General features: G+C 44.1%; 1 protein-coding gene across 1 annotated transcript in view; it reads left to right on the forward strand.

Annotated features, from left to right (window-relative positions):
• Nucleotides 1-13,135: 13,135 nt before the first annotated feature.
• Nucleotides 13,136-17,184, forward strand: part of LOC128596043 (cytochrome b5 type B) — a 51,942-nt gene continuing 47,893 nt past the window's right edge. Inside the window, exon 1 of the mRNA XM_053605392.1 lies at nucleotides 13,136-13,393. Within this exon, the coding sequence (XP_053461367.1) occupies nucleotides 13,232-13,393 (162 nt within the window). The 5' untranslated portion in view covers nucleotides 13,136-13,231. The remainder of the gene's footprint in view (nucleotides 13,394-17,184) is intronic.

Genomic DNA, 17,184 nt, shown 5'->3' on the forward strand with positions numbered 1-17,184 from the left:
TACCACTTCCCTTTCTCTCACTTGGCGTTAGGAGTGGTTGAAATTAATGACACTCATCTGAGAAGGTGGTACTGGTATTATGACACACCATTTAAAAGTTGAGTTACTGAGACTCCCAGACTTGCTCATAGCCAGACCCAACTCCTGCTTGTGTGGCCGCGGTCCCTGGGGACAGGAAAAATTTCCTAACATTTGAGTACAGTGGTTTATGCCTGTAATCTTAGCACCCTAGGAGGCCAAAATGAGGGCATTGCTTGAGCTCAAGAGTTTGAGGCCAGCCTGAGCAAGAAGAGTGAGACCCCCTGTCAACTAAAAAAAAAGAAGGAAAAATTAGCTGGGCATTGTTGTGGGTGCCTGTGGTCCCAGCTACTTGGGAGGCTGAGGCAAAAAGATCACTGAGTCCAAAAATTTGAGATTGCTGTGAGCTATGACAATGCCACGACACTCTACCCAGTTTTGAAACTGTGTCTCAAAGAACAAAAAAATTCCTGTTTTTTGGGCGGTGCCTGTGGCTCAGTGAGCAGGGTGCCGGCCCCATATACCGAGGGTGGCGGGTTCAAACCCAGCCCCGGCCAAACTGCAACAACAACAAAAAAATAGCCGGGCGTTGTGGTGGGCACCTGTAGTCCCAGCTACTCGGGAGGCTGAGGCAGGAGAATCGCCTAAGCCCAGGAGTTGGAGGTTGCTGTGAGCTGTGTGAGGCCACGGCACTCTACCGAGGGCAATAAAGTGAAACTCTGTCTCTACAAAAAAAAAAAAAAAAAAAAAAAATTCCTGTTTTTATAGACTAGACAACTTCATTAAGAAAAGGTGGTGAGGCTCGGCGCCTGTGGCTCAAGTGGCTAAGGCGCCAGCCACATACACCTGAGCTGGCAGGTTTGAATCCAGCCTGGGCCTGCCAACAACAATGGTGGCTACAATTAAAAAAAAAAAAAATAGCCAGGTGTTGTGGCCGGCCCCTGTAATCCCAGCTAGTTGGGAGGCAGAAGCAGGAGACTCGCTTGAGCCCAGGAGTTGGAGGTTGCTGTGAGCTGTGATGCCATAGCACACTACTCAGGTTGAGAACTTGAGGCTCTGTCTCAAAAAAAAAAAAAAGAGAAAAGGTGGTGAAAGCAGTGGCTTCTATAAGGCAGGACTTTTGTCCTTTCTTTCCACCAGAAATATCCATCATATCCACTCTTAATCATAGTTCCAAGAATTTGAGCCTGGGAACATATAGTTGCAAGTGAGCAAAGAGTCAAGGGAAATTTCTTTATCAACAGGAGTATTATTTTATTCAATGTGTTTCCTTACATGAGTTGAGACAATACGGGCAAAGAATGAGAAGAAATAAAAGGCCATTTACTTAGGCCATTTTTAACGAATCACCCCCCAATGTCATTACCCATCCTTAGTCAGGAAAAGCTTGAGTTTTCTATGCCAAGAAAAACAGAGGGCAGGAAGAAACAAATTATGACCTTGTTTGTGTTTTGTGTCTTAACTACTTGATTTATAGGCCTTGATCCAATGATTATGGATGAAAGAAAATATCCCAGTGTCCCAAACCTAACCTGAACTTAACCAGGCGTGGGTCTCACGTCCACAGCTCAAGTTAGCACAGAGTTCAAATGCTTTAAGAATAAAGCACGAAGGTTTGGGGCTGCCTGTAGGCATTCTCAACCCAATGGCAAGGCCAAATTCCTTTCCCACACTCCAATTTCAAAAAACTCCATTTAGAAACTTTGCCCCTTTTCCCTCATTCCACAAGTTGGGCATTTATCTATTCAACAGACAGTTCTCAAGCCCCTACTGAGTGCAAAGCACCATGTCAGGCACTGGGGATACAATGATGAGCACAAAGATCACTTGGCACATGAATTGGATAATGTCCTGCAGCCACAAGTTGTATGGAGAGAAAAACAGAAGGGTGTGTTAGGGAGAGACTGGGTAGCCCATTAGGACGAGGTGGCGAGCCTAGCCTAGGGATGACATCTAAACTGAGATTAGAATGATAAGATCTGTATGTGAAGTGGGGGTTGGGGAGACCATCCCAGGCAGAGGGAATATCCCCCCAAACAGGCCCATGATTGGCATATAGAATTAAGCCAACTCTCTAGGGCACCAGCCACATACACAGGAGCTGGTGGGTTCAAACCCAGCCCAGGCCTGCCAAACAACAATGACAACTATAACAGAAAAATAGCCGGGCATTGTGGCGGACCTGTAGTCGTAGCTACTTGGGAGAATGAGGCAAGAGAATCACTTAAGCCCAGGAGTTTGAGGTTGCTGTGAGCTGTGATGCTACGGCACTCTACTGAGGAACATAGTGAGACTCTGTCTCACCAAAAAAAAAAAAAAAAAAAAAAAAAGAAGAAGAAAGAAAGAAATTAAGCCATCTCAGCAGGCCTGTTCACAGGGCTAGGAGGGCTTTGGTAGCTGTCCCTGAGGCCCCACTGTGCCTGGGATTCCATGCTGGGCAGTTCTTAATAGTTTTGTCCACCAACTAGGCCTTGGCTCCAGAGTCAGAGGCATGGAGTTTTGAGAGAAATGGAAAAAAGGAATGATATGATGGATTCCATTTAGTCCTCCAGCACTGAGGCGTGGTGGGTATTTACAGAGAGGAAAATATAAGACGATCATGTGGCTTTTTCAGCTAGATTGGGAAAGATCTTACATTCTATAATTTTTTTTTGGAGACAGAGTCTTACTGTGTCGCCCTCAGTGTGTTGTGGTGTCATAGCTCACAGCAACCTCCAACTCGAGCTCAAGTGATCCTCTTGCCTCAGTTCTATTTTTAGTAGAGATGGGGTCTCGCTTTCGCTTTCGTTCAGAACTTGTGAGATGGTCTTGAACTTGTAAACTCAATCTATCCACCAGCCTTGGCTTCCAAGAGTGCTAGGATTATAGGCGTGAGCCACTGTGTCCAGCCTTTTTTTTTTTGAGACAGAGTCTTACTCTGTTGCCCTGGAGAGAGTGCCATGATGTCATCATAGCTCACAGCAACCTCAAACTCTTACACTGATCCTCTTGCCTCCGTTTTTTTTTTTTTTTCCTTCTATGTTTTGGAAGAGTCATGGTGTTGCTCTTACTCAGGTTGGTCTCAAGCTCCTGAACTCAAGCAATCCACCTGCTTTGGCCTCCCAGATTGCTAGGAGTACAGGTGTGAGCCACCACGCCCAGCCACATTCTATGATTTTTAAAAGCTCTGCATGACAACAGTGGTGAAATAAATGAATCTAAAAGTTAGTTTTCTATTGAGAAAAGAGAAGAGAGGGTGGCGCCTGTGGCTCAAGGAGTAGGGCGCCAGTCCCATATGTTGGAGGTAGCAGGTTCAAACCCAGCCCCGGCCAAAAACCACACACACACACAAAAAAAAAAAAAGAGAGAAGAAGTAGAGTTTCTTTTCCCTTTTCATTCCACCATTTTTTTTTTTTTTTTTTAATGACAAAGCAATCCTGCCACCTTGGCCTCCCAGAGTGCTAGGATTACAGGGGTAAGCCACCACACCCAGCCCTGGAGTTTTATAATAATAAATAATTCTCTTATATTCCAGGCAATGTGACTGAATCCCACAACATTCTAGCATGGCAGGGGTGAGATAGATGCCTAAGAGGATGTGGCCAAAGGCAAAGCTTGGGGTAGCTTGCTTTCTTCACCCCAGCTCTGTCCCTACCATTTCACTACATTGATTTGGGAGACTGGAGCAAATGATGAGGCAAAAGAGCAATTTTCCCATTTGAGCTAATCTGGCAAAATCAGGAGGAAAATACATCTGCCTTTGACATCAATCTCCGCCAGTCTGAGGTAGAGTTGGGTGAGGACGGTACTCTGAAGATAAGCTCCTCAGAGTTTAAGAGAAACTAGAGTCCGGGCGAAGTGGCTCAGGCCTGTAATGCTAGCACTCTGGGTGGCCAAGAAGGCAGTGTTGCTTGAGCTCAGGAGTTCAAGACCAGCCTGAGCAAGAGTGAGACTCTGAGCTGGGTGCGGTGGCTCATGACTATAATCTCAGCACTCTGGGAGGCCAAGGCTGGTGGATCGCTTGAGCTCACAGTTTGAGACTAGCCTGAACAAGAGGAAGATGCCATCTCTAAAAATAGCTGGGTGTTTTTGGCGGGCACCTATAGCCTTAGCTACTTGGGAGGCTCTGACACCACGACACTCTATGGGGGCAAGAAAGTGAGACTGTCTCAAAAAAAAAAAAAAAAAAAAGAGGGCGGCGCCTGTGGCTCAGTCAGTAAGGCACCGGCCCCATATACCGAGGGTGGGTTCAAACCCGGCCCCAGCTGAACTGCAACCAAAAAATAGCCGGGCGTTGTGGCGGGCGCCTGTAGTCCCAGCTACTCGGGAGGCCGAGGCTGGAGAATCGCTTAAGCCCAGGAGTTGGAGGTTGCTGTGAGCTGTGTGATGCCACGGCACTCTACTGAGGGCCATAAAGTGAGACTCTGTCTCTACAAAAAAAAAAAAAAAAGAGTGATACTCTGTCTCTATGAAAAAATAGGGAAAAAAATTAGCCAAGCAACGTGGCGTGAGTCTATAGTCCCAGCTACCCAAGAGGTTGAGGCAAGAGCCCAGAAGTTTGAGGTTGCTGTGAGTTACGATGACACTGCTGCACTCTAATTAGGATGACACAGCAAGACTTTGGCTCAAAAAAAAAGCGGCTAAAGTCAGTAGACTTTGGCCTGGGCACTGTAGCTCACACCCGGTAATCCTAGCACTCTTGCTTGAGCTTAGGAGTTCGAAACCAGCCTGAGCAAAAGCAAGACCTCATATCTATTAAAAATAGAAAAACTATGGCAGGGCACAGCAGCTCACTCTTATAATCCCAGCACTCTGGGAGGCTGAGGCAGGTGAATTGCTTGAGCTCACAGGTTCAAGACCAGCCTGAGCCAGAGCGAAACTTTGTCTTTAAAATAAAATAGAAATAGCTGGGTGTTGTGGTGGGTGCCCATAGTCCCACCTACTCGAGAGGCTGAGGCAAGAGAATCACTTGAGCCCAGGAGTTAGAGGTTGCTGTGAGCTACGATGCCATGGCACTCTACTCAGAGCAACAGAGTAAGACTGTCTCAAAAAAAAAAAAAATCAGTAGACATCCTCATCTCATCACTATAGTGACAAGCAACCTTCCAGTTGGATATTTATGTGCATTATTATAGAACTTGGGCTTATCATCTTTTTTTTTTTTGGCCAGGGCCAAGTGTGAACTCGCCACCTCTGGCGTATGGGGCCGGTGCCCTACTCCTTTGAGCTACAGGTGCCACCTGGGCTTATCATCTTCATGCAGCTTCCTTTACAAATCAGCTGAGAACGGATCCCTCCTCTATCTCTTGAAATAGCTGTAGGCCACTTCTCCTATAACTTTGGAAAACAGAAGAGAAGGAGGAGGAGGTAAGTATCATAACTTAGCCACGTCACCAACCTGGTTGTGGTTGCCTCAAGGCACATGGGCAGGCAGGGAAGACCTGCTGACCTATGGATCAATGTTCTTGGCAGATGGAGAGCTGCCCCACTGACCAAACTTCTCTCTGGCCACAAAGCCAGCCTGGGGCTAGAGAGTTGATGTTCAGCAACCTTAATGGAATGAAGCTGCGGCTTCCTCCCTACTGTGCAGGAGTGCATGTTTACACTTTTCCTGCAACAAGGCCATTATTTATACTGAGTAACAGAGGCTGCCAGGTATCTACTATGCTACACCCTCTCAGCAAGGGGCTACAGTCACTTCTGCACCATTTTTTTACCCCAAACTTGCTTAGTATCACAGGGCTCTGCACAATGACATTCCAATTACCACCGGTCAGAAGTTACAGCCAACTTTGCTGATTGTCGCAGCAGGACCTTGGGTCCATGGGCGCTGTCAGTGCTGGTAAGCCATTTCCTGGGGAGAGTAGGAAACTGCTTTGCAAGCATCTGCTTGGGTCTGGGCAAAGGGCACTTCACACGAGTCCCTGTGTACTTGGAGTCTGTGAGCCAACGGGATTTGCAAAGATGCTTAAACATTTCAGGCCTGGTTTCTCTGTTCATATCCAATCCTGGTGCTTAGGGACAGGGACCCAGGCTGATGCCCAGGGCTTTCTTCCTTTAGGAAGGGAACAGCCCTGACCCTGATGTCCAGGAAGGGGCAAACCTAGGCTTTTAATTTTTCTTGCTTTTATTCCTCATTTTTTGGTTGGCCTTGAATTGGGTTTGTTTACAAAAAATATATTTTGTTTAACCAAACTTTTTTTTATTTGTTTTGCTGTTAACCTCTCACTGAGGAAGGGGGAAGTGGAACACCTTTTTTTTTTTTTTTATTGTTGGGGATTCATTGAGGGTACAAGAAACCAGGTTACACTGATTGCATTTGTTAGGTAAAGTCCCTCTTACAATCATGTCTTGCCCCCAAATGGTGTGGCACACACCAAGACCCCACCCCCTTCCCTCATTCCCTCTCTCTGCTCTTCCTTTCCCCACTGCTTTTTTTTTTTTTTTTTGTAGAGACAGAGTCTCACTTTATGGCCCTCGGTAGAGTGCCGTGGCCTCACACAGCTCACAGCAACCTCCAACTCCTGGGCTTAAGCGATTCTCTTGCCTCAGCCTCCCGAGTAGCTGGGACCACAGGCGCCCGCCACAACGCCCGGCTATTTTTTGGTTGCAGTTTGGCCGGGGCTGGGTTTGAACCCGCCACCCTCGGTATATGGGGCCGGCGCCCTACCGACTGAGCCACAGGCGCCGCCCATCCCCACTGCTTTTTTAACCAAATATTAAAAATAAAAAACCCTGTAAAAAGGAAAAGAAATCAAGACATCTCAACTCAAAATAAATTCTTGACCATTAGGTTTATTTATTTTTTTTCTTTGGGGGGGGTTGCAGTTTTTGGCCTGGGCTAGGCTTGAACCCACCACCTCCAATATATGGGGCTGGCGCTATATTCCTTTAAGCCACAGGCAGTGCCCTCCATTAGGTTTATTTTTTAGGAGCTGATCTGGATAGAAGGTTGGAAAAGTTCCTTTCTGGCTCTAAACTATAGAAGTAGATGTTCAACCTCAAGCATAAGAAGAGAAATGCAAACTAAAATTACATTGTGGGGCCAGCATGGTGGCTCAGACCTGTAATCCTAATGTTTTGGGAGGCTGAGGTAGGAGGATTCCTTGAGCCCAGGAATTTGCAGTCAGCTATGAACAAACAAATGAACAAACAGAGGAAAAGAAATTTGACAAAAAATGTGGAGGTCTTCTAAATTGAAAATTACAAATTAAGGGCGGCGCCTGTGGCTCAGTGAGTAGGGCGCCGGTCCCATATGCCAAGGGTGGCAGGTTCAAACCCAGCCCCGGCCAAACTGCAACAGAAAAATAGCCGGGCGTTGTTGCGGGCGCTTGTAGTCCCAGCTGCTCTGGAGGCTGAGGCAAGAGAATCGCGTAAGCCCAAGAGTTAGATGTTGCTGTGAGCTGTGTGACGCCATGGCACTCTACCCGAGGGCGGTACAGTGAGACTCTGTCTCTACAAAAAAAAAAAAAGAAAGAAAATTACAAATTTAGGGTGGCACCTGTGGCTCACTTGGTTAGGCGCCGGCCCCATATACCGAGGGTGGCGGGTTCAAACCCAGCCCCAGCTGAACTGCAACAACAACAAAAAAATAGCCGGGCGTTGTGGCGGGCGCCTGTAGTCCCAGCTACTCGGGAGGCTGAGGCAAGAGAATTGCTTAAGCCCAGGAGTTGGAGGTTGCTGTGAGCTGTGTGATGCCATGGCACTCTACTGAGGGCCATAAAGTGAGATTCTGTCTCAAAAAAAAAAAAAAAGAAAATTACAAATTTATTTATTTATTAGAGACAGGGTCTTGCTCTGTCTCTAATAAAGACAGGTTGGAGGGTAGGGGCATGATCATAGCTCACTATAGATTCAGACTCCTGGGCTCAAGTGATCCTCCTGCCTCAACCTCCCAAGTAGCTGGGACTTTAGGTCTGGCTGATTTTTAGTAGCTGGCTGATTTTTTTATTTTTTGTAGAGACAGGGTCTCACTATGTTGCCCAGGCAGGTCTCAAACTCCTGACCTCAAGTGATCCTCTTGCCTCGGCCTCCCAAATTGCTGGGATTACAGGCATGAGCCACAATGTCCAGCCTGCAAACTACAAATTTAAAGGAGATTGAAATAAATGGAGAAATATACAATGTTTGTGGATTGTGAGACTTAAGGTTGTCCTGGCTCTGTAAATTCACCAATAAGCTCTTTTGTAGAAATCAACAAAAGGTTGATTTTTATTTTGGCAATTTTAGATTTATAGAAAAGTTGCAAAAACAGTACAGTGAGTTCCTGAATACCCCCCGGTTTCTCATAATATTAACAGCTTACATTACCATGGTACATTTGTCAAAATTAAGAAAACACTAGAACCTTACTGTTTGGATTTCACTGATTTTCCCTAGTATCTTTTTCTTGGTCTAGGATCAAGCACAGAACACCACATTGCATGTCATTGTCATGCCTCTTCAGTTTACTTGAGCTTGTGACAATCTCTCAGTCTTTCCTTGTACTTTCTTGAGCTTGACAACTTTGAGGAGGACTTGTCAAGTATTTTGTACAATGTCCCTTAATTTGGGGTTTCCTGATGTTTTTTCTCATGTGTAAACTGTGATTATGGGTTTTGGAGAAGAAAGCCTCAGTGGCAAAGTGCCCTTCTCATCACATCATAATAGGGGCACGTGCTGTTAACATGATTTATCACAGGAGATGTTAGCCAGTCATTTGGCTCAAAAAGTTCATTTTAAAATGGAACTCGGGGAGGCCAAGGAGGGCACATCACCTGAGCTTAGGAGTTCAAGACCAGCTTGAGCAAGAGCGACACCCCATCTATACCAAAAAAAGAAAAACTAGCCAGCATTGTGGTGGGTGTCTGTAGTCTTACTCGGGAGGCTGAGGCAAGAGGATCACTTGAGAGCAAGAGTTTGAGGTTGTTGTGAGCTATGATGATGTTATGGCACTCTACCCAGGGTGACAGAGTGAGACTTTGTCTCAAAAAAAAAAGGTGGAAATACAAAAGATATAGAATAGCAAAAATAAAAGAACAAAACTGTAGGATTTATGTTACCTGACATAGTTTATAGCCTTACTACAAAGTTATAGCAATCAAGACAGTGTGGAATTGGCATAAGAATAAACAAATACATAACTGGGACAGAATGGAAAGTTCAGAAAGAGACCTGCACTTATATGGTCAAACAATTTTCAACAAAGACATGAAAACAATTTAAGGGGGAATTGTGTTTTTATTAAATGGTGCTGGAATGAGTAGGTATCCATGTGGAAAAAAGGAGGCTGAGAAATCTGCCTAAGGTCATCGAATTTATGAGTGGGAGGGACAGGGATTCCAAGCTAGGCTTTCTGGGTAACATGTGCTATAAATTGTGAATATAAATTTGTAATCAATACATTTAGGCCCTGATAATTTGTTTGCATCCAATTAAGTTTGAGGCTATGCTCTTTCAGAATGTCATCATCATGAAAAAAGAGAAAGGCGGAAAAAATGTTCCTGATTAAAGGAGACTTATGAGACATAAGTAAATGCAACACGTCCCAGATCACACAGACACACCAAATCCCAAATGATATTATTTAAATAATTTAAAAATAAGATGAAGAACGTGTTAGATAATAGTTTTTTTGTGTGTGTGTGTGTGTGGTTTTCAGCCAGGGCTGGGCTTGAACCCGCCACCTCCAGCATATGGGACTGGCGCCCTACCCCTTTGAGCCACAGGCGCCACCCTAGATAATAGTTTTGTATGAATGTTAAACTAATTGAATTTGAAAATTATACTGTAACAATATGTTCTTATTATTACATGCGGGATTATTTGGAGGTTAAGTATCATGATGTCTGAAATGGTTCAGCACTATTAACAAGAACAGTGATGGAATAAAGTATACATAGGCCAGGCGGGGTGGCTTATGCCTGTAATCCTAGCACTCTGGGAGGCCAAGGCATGAGGATCTCTTGAGCTCAGGAGTTCAAGACTAGCCTGAGCAAGAGCGAGACCCTGTGTCTACTAAAAATAGAAAAATTAGCCTGGGCTTGGTGGCGCAAGTCCCAGCTACCCAGAAGACTGAGGCAAGGGGATTGCTCAAGCCCATGAGTTTGAGGTTGCTGTGAGCTATAATGTCATAGTGCTCTACTGAGGGCCACAGAGTAAGACTTTGTCTTTAAAAAAAAAAAAGTATAGGGTGGCGCCTGTGGCTCAAGGAGTAGGGTGCTGGTCCCATATGCCGGCGGGTTCAAACCCAGCCCTGGCCACCAAAAACCAAAAAAAAAAAGTATACATGGAAGAAATAGAATATTGAAAAATATTAACAATTCGTAATTCTAAAAGTATATGGCAGTTCATTGTATCATTTTTGCAAATTACCTGTTTGAATTTCTGAAAAAGTTAAATAATTTAAAAATCCTTTCATTTGATACACATCTGTTTCACCACCAATAGTGACAAATTTGTCTCATCATTTATTGGTGTTCCTTTGCTCCCCATCAGGAAGGGTTCTCTACATTCAGGCCACATCAGTCACTGCCTGAGAGATCTGTGAAAGAGCTAATAGTCACACACTGGGACTCAAGTATGTCTGCATGCACCATATAGGCTTACCCCTCTGAAGTCCTATCACCTGCCCAGGTCCTTGGAGGAAGCTGGTGGGCTTCCTGCTACTGGAGGAATCACCAACCACTATTCTCTTCCCAGTCTTGGAAATCTCTCCCCACTTGAAGGGTATGCCTGCTTTTGCTTTATTGCAAATATATTTCTCCAACCCCTCCTTTTACTGAGAGTTTCTCCCATGTTGTACTTTCAGAGTCTTTATTTATTTATTTATTTTTTTGTAGAGACAGAGTCTCACTTTATTGCCCTCGGTAGAGTGCCATGGCATCACACAGCTCACAGCAACCTCCAACTCCTGGGCTTAAGCGATTCTCCTGTCTCAGCCTCCCTAGTAGGTGGGACTACAGGCACCCGCCACAACACCCGGCTAACTTTCAGAGTCTTTAAAAACACTGTTTAACTCACTTTCCTAGTCAATGTGGTTACATTGTACAAAAGATAAAGACATACCTAATATAGTTCAAAAAAGTTCTGTAGGTTTCCCAGGGTTGTCCACAGGTCTGAATTAGAATCACCCAAATAATTGCTAAAAACATTGATTTCTGGTTCTATATCCAGATCCACTGGACATGAATCTCTGGAGGTGAGGCTAGGAATCTGCATGCACCAGGGTCAAGAGTGAATTACTCATTTAACAAATACGAATTGAGAGCTGTGTTTCACTGCATTTGGTATAGATCTCTAGTATAGTGTTAAATTATATATATACCAAATATGTACATTTTGTACACATATTTACGGATGTATACGTATCACATATATACCAAATATGTATATTTCATAAATTTTTTCCTTTCAGAGATCTCATTTCTTAGGCTATCTTTCTATTCCTAGAGCCTATCACAGGACCTGTGACAGTAACTACTCAGTAAATACCTCTGAAATAAATGTAAATAGAGGGTGGCGCCTGTGGCGCCTCAGTTGGTGGGGGCCTGGCCCCATATGCCGAGGGTGGCGGGTTCAAGCCTGGCCCCGGCCAAACTGCAACCAAGAAAACGGCCGGGCGTTGTGGCGGGCGCCTGTAGTCCCAGCTGTTCGGGAGGCTGAGGCAAGAGAATCGCTTGAGCCCAGGAGTTGGAGGTTGCTGTGAGCTGTGTGAGGCCACGGCACTCTACCGAGGGCCATAGAGTGAGACTCTGTCTCTACAAAAAAAAAAAAAAAGAACCATACAAGATTGCTCTTATGGTTTCTGTCTAATTAGGGAGGTTAAGATTTACAGATACAGTGGGTTTCCTAAAATAGTATATGCTTATGTATTACAAGACAAGGGAACTAGTAGAGCTCAGAACAGAAGAGTTTGTGAAAAAGAAAGAAATTGAAGAGGAAATTGAAAGGCGAGTAGGCATCGCCAGGAAAAGGCTATCTTAATTGGGTGTACCTGGATGTCCTGGATGTGGGTTTAAAGTTAGGAGTCTGGGTTAGTGCACAAGGCTTATAAAAGAGAATGGAGAAAAGGTTGCAAAAGGACTGTGGAGAGTCTTGAATAGTAGGCTGCGAGAGTGCCATGATGAAAATGACATTACAGGAAGTTCAATCTGTCAGTTATAATGACAGTTAAAAATAAGTAGCTCACAATAGTGCATATTAACCAAATTTGGAATTCCAAAGTGCTGGGACCTCTACTGGGAGACAGTTGAGGTGAATTCTATTTTAGATTGGGTAGATACTAAAATAGTGTAAGTAGGTACTGATCACTAAAAACTTCTGAGCAGCGTTAAAACTTGGGCTACTCTATACACTATCTCCAATTGCTGGCCTAAGCCCTGGACCGGTCACCTAGCCTTCTAATAGCGGCTATCATTTATGGGTGCTCGCCGTGGCGCACGGCTGGGTTTTTCCTTTTTTTTTTTTTTTTTTTTAGGAGTCGGGGGGGACTCACTCTTGCTCAGGCAAGTCTGGAACTCCTGAGCTCAAGCAATTCTCCGACCTCAGCCTCCCAGTCTGGGATTACAGGCATGAGCCACCGCGCCTGGCCCACGGCTATCATTTATATAGCGATTACTATACGTCAAGCTCTTTACAAATATTCTCTTATTTAAATATGTAAACCCCTCTGTAAGGTAGAGTTTATCATGCCCGTTTTACTGCTGAGGGAACTGAGCCTTAGACCGGATTCGTCATCTAACAGCATGCAGGTAAAATCTGCAAAGCAAACCCGAGGTTGGAGTACAGGCCGTGTAGAAAATGGGCGAAACGAGCTTTGCAAGACTCAGGATGGATCCACAGAGCTGGAAAGGAGAGCGGGAAACCGAAGACTCGGTCCCCTCTTCTAAGACTCTACAGGCCCATAGGCAGAGTGGGGAGGACTCCCTCCAGCAGGGACATCTGTCACCAAGTGTCCAAAACCACAGTATCTGATTGGCAAGGCTGGACGACCCTGATTGGCTAATTGGACCTCGAACCAGACCTTCTCTTCAAGGATCAGGTGAGGAGAGGGAAGAATATGGAAATGAACCTCTCGTTTCATTGGTCAAAAGAAAACGAACCAGGAACTACTCGGAACTGTGATTGGCTGTTGCTAGGAGCCCTCCCAAGGCCTCATGGGTTCTCGTTACGGAAGCCGAGGAGGGCTGAGCGCGGGCTCTGCCTCAAGGAAGTTTGGTGCAGAAGCCCAGTGAACCGAGGTCTCTCGCGCCCAATGGCGACTGTGGAAGCTAGCGGTAGTGACCGGAAAGAGCAAGAGATTGAGACCTCCGTCACCTATTACCGGTTGGAGGAGGTAGCCAAGCGCAACTCCCTGGAGGAACTATGGCTGGTGATCCACGGGCGAGTCTACGATGTCACCCCCTTCCTTAACGAGGTGGGGCCCGGGAGGTGGGAGACCCCTGGGAGTTGCCCGGGTGAAGGAAAGAAAGGGCTGTGTGGGGCGTGTGTAGGAAGGCTGTGAGGCTTGGTTGAGGGCGATGGTGCGAGCGCAAGGGACCACGACCCTGTGCAAGGGAAGTGGGGAGCAGTATGTCCAGCTAGCACCAAATTCTGTTGCCTTATAAAATCATGTGTTACGTATGTATTGTGCACTTGCTGTGTGCTAGCATGATTATCTTCATTTTACAGAAAGGGAAACTGAGGCTCAGGTGGAGGACGCACAAGGTCACACACTTAACGGCCTAGATCCATTCAAATCTAGTTCTGAAGTGCACAGACCTTGTACTTTTCCCAGTATGCCTTCTGAAGTAATACCATTTTTGGTTTTCTTATTCTTGAGAAGCTAAGATTCCCCCTCCCACCAACCTTAGCCATTATGTTGCTGTTACTTTTTTTTTTTTTTTATAGAGACAGAGTTTCACTTTATGGCCCTCGGTAGAGTGCCATGGCATCACACAGCTCACAGCAACCTCCAACTCCTGGGCTTAAGCGATTCTCTTGCCTCAGCCTCCCGAGTAGCTGGGACTACAGGCGCCCGCCACAACGCCCAGCTATTTTTTGGTTGCAGTTCAGCCGGGGCAGGGTTTGAACCGGCCACCCTCGGTATATGGGGCCGGCGCCTTACCGACTGAGCCACAGGCGCCGCCCATCAGTTACTTCCCCTCCACCCCCAATTTGGGTTGACCTTAAGGCCAAAAAGTCATAAGTTGACTTTTTTCTTTTTGATTTGGCTGCTGTCTCAGGTTTCGACATCCTTTTTTATATCTTCAAGCCTATTCTATTAGACCTCATTACATAAATTCTTTAGGAGACTGTGGGGCAACCAAGTGATTTTTTTTTTTTTTTAAGGATAAAGGGTAGACATTTTTATTTACTTTAACTTTATTGAGGTATAATTTACACACAGCAAATTGTGCCCATTTAAAATGTACAGTTTGATGAGTTTTGACAAGTGTATTCATCCATGTTAAGACATAGAGCATTCCATTGTCCTAAAAAGTTCCCTCTTGCTCCTTTGCAGTCATTCATTCTCCCCAACCAACTCTTGATATGCAACCACTAACATTAGTTTGAAGTTTTTATTTATTTATTTATTTGTGTGTATAAATCATTCTATTTTGAGTAATGGATTAATGATTTTATAGTCAATTCCTTGTAAATGCTTGCATAATGTACTACAATAACTGAGGAAAAAAGTTCATATTTCTTCCATTTCTCTGAAGCAAATCAACTAGTAAAATATTTTTTCTATTAATTTGGGGCCTAAGGGATAAATTCTTATATTCTGACTCATAATTCTATAAAAACTTTTATTTACTTTTTTATTTGAGACAGAATATCACTCTGTTGCCCAGGCTAGAGTGCGGTGACATCAGCCTAGCTCACAGCAACCTCAAACTCCTGAGTTCAGGTGATCCTCCTGCCTCAGCCTCCCTAGTAGCTGGGCCTACAGGTGCCCACCAGAACACCTGGCTTATTTTTCTATTGTTAGTAGAGATGAGGTTTCACTCTGGCTCAGGTTGGTCTTGAATTCCTGAGCTCAAGCCATCCTACTGCTTTGGACTCCCAGAGTGCTAGGATTACAGGTGTGTGCCGGTGTGCCTGGCCTTTTAAAATTTTTTTTTTTTTTAATTTAGTTTCCTGAAAGAACATTGTTTTTAATAAATTCTCTTCCTACTTGACAAGAATTTAACAACTTAGAATTTAGAAACTTCTTGCATGTGTGCATGTATATGATGTATGACATTTAATGCTTTTAAAAGTACTTACCCATTATTTCATCCTCTAAACAATTAGTTGAGAGTGACTTGTATAATAATGATCGTTATTTTAATAGGAGTATAAGAGACAGATTCAGAGAGATTCTGGCTATTGATTAGTGGCAGAATCTTGTCTGCATAGCATTACTTTAAAATTCTAGTCTTAGCCACATCCTTTGGTGTTTGCCTCATAATAAGTTACACTTTTATTAAAGCTTAGTTCATAACAGGTAGGCAATCATGTCTTTCATTTATAGTTTCATTTCCTCCAAATTTCCTCTTGATTGATTCAGAGTAGATGGTGAACTTGGAAGGAACACTTGGTGCTTACAAGGTCCTACAATTAAGTTTGTGAACTGGTCTTAGAAAAATTTCTTCATGCCACATGGCTGAATATCACTCCATTCACCTTTGAAGTACTCCCCTTGGCCATCTGGTGACTGTAGTGATATTCAGCAATGAGGTATGTAACACTTTTTCTAGGATGAGTTTGCAAACTTGTCAGGCCTCATATAGCAAGAGGTCTGGTGGCCATTTCAGAAAAAAGAGTTCCAAAATTGCTTTGAAGTGTGGACTAGGTATTAGTGTCACTGCATAGCTTCTCAAAGGGAGTATTTCAAAGGTGACCATGTGCTATTCAATTGTGAGGTATATAGCACTCTTTCTAGAATTAGTTTCAGAACTTAATTGTTCAACTTCGTGTATCTGGTATAGTTAAGGGAGCAGTAAGGGAGCCATGGTGGTTGAATTAGGAGTAGAAGAGATTGGAATGATCAGGGAAGACAGATCAAGTATAACTTTTCAGGGAAGGACTTTGGCTTTTGTTCTAGATGAGAAAGATAAGAGCAGAACGTAATGGTTTAATAGGATCATTCTGATTACACTGTTGAGAAGTGACATCAGGAGAACAAGGGCAGAATTGAGGAGCCTAGTTAGGAGGCTGGGGTAGTAATTAAAGCAAGATACGGTGGCTTGGATAAAAATGGTAGCAGTGAGGGTAGTGACAAATATCAGATTCTGGATGGTAAAGCTAATAGGATTTAATGGTGCTCTGGATTTGGGGAATGAATGAAAAAGGAGTCAGGGATGACACCAGTTTTTGGCTGGTGGGTTTGCAAGAATTAGGTTACTATTAGATGAGATGGGAAGACTTACATTGATTTCATCCTTCTTTTTCTTCTTTTTGTTTTTTTTTTTGAGCCAGCATCTCATTATGTTGCCCTCGGTAGAGTGCTGTGATGTCACAGCTCACAGCAACCTCAGACTTTTGGGCTGAAGGGATTCTCTTGCCTCAGCCTCCCAGGTAGCTGGTATTACAGGCGCCTGCCACAATGCCCAGCTATTTTTTTTTTTTTTTTGTAGTTGTCATTGTTGTTTGGCAGGCCTGGGCCAGGTTCGAGCCACCAGCATTGGTGCATGTGGCTGGCGCCCTACCTGCTGAGCTAGGGACGCCACCACACCCTTTTTTTTTCCAATCGGAAATCAGTTTTGGGCTCTCCTGAGCAAAGGGTTTCTAATTGAAATATCCCGTGTCTATAGACTACCATTTTTTTGATTAATGACTATGGTTAGAATATGATTGAATGTGATCATTTAGAACTAGTAATATAATTGAATCTTTTCCTAACATATTAATTTTGCATTTTTAGAATCAGTGCTATAGGTTTAATTTATTGAAATCCTGAATGAAAATGGTACATACATTATGTTTCTACTATTTAGTAGTTTAGAAAAATCACATTAAAATGTTCACAATATCTTAACCATATTGACTAGAAAATATCAAAGCACACCTCCTTTAGCAAAGGTAAGTGTGATTTTGTGAAACTTTGTTTCAGTTAATTATTATTATTTATTTATTTGAGACAGAGTCTCAAGCTGTCACCCTGGGTAGAGTGCCGTGGCAAAATAGCTCACAGCAACCAACTCGGGCTCAAGTGATCCTCTTGCCTCAGTTTTTCTGTTT

The sequence above is a fragment of the Nycticebus coucang genome, chromosome 2, assembly GCF_027406575.1.
Source record: "Nycticebus coucang isolate mNycCou1 chromosome 2, mNycCou1.pri, whole genome shotgun sequence".
In the NCBI taxonomy this organism is placed as follows: domain Eukaryota; kingdom Metazoa; phylum Chordata; class Mammalia; order Primates; family Lorisidae; genus Nycticebus; species Nycticebus coucang.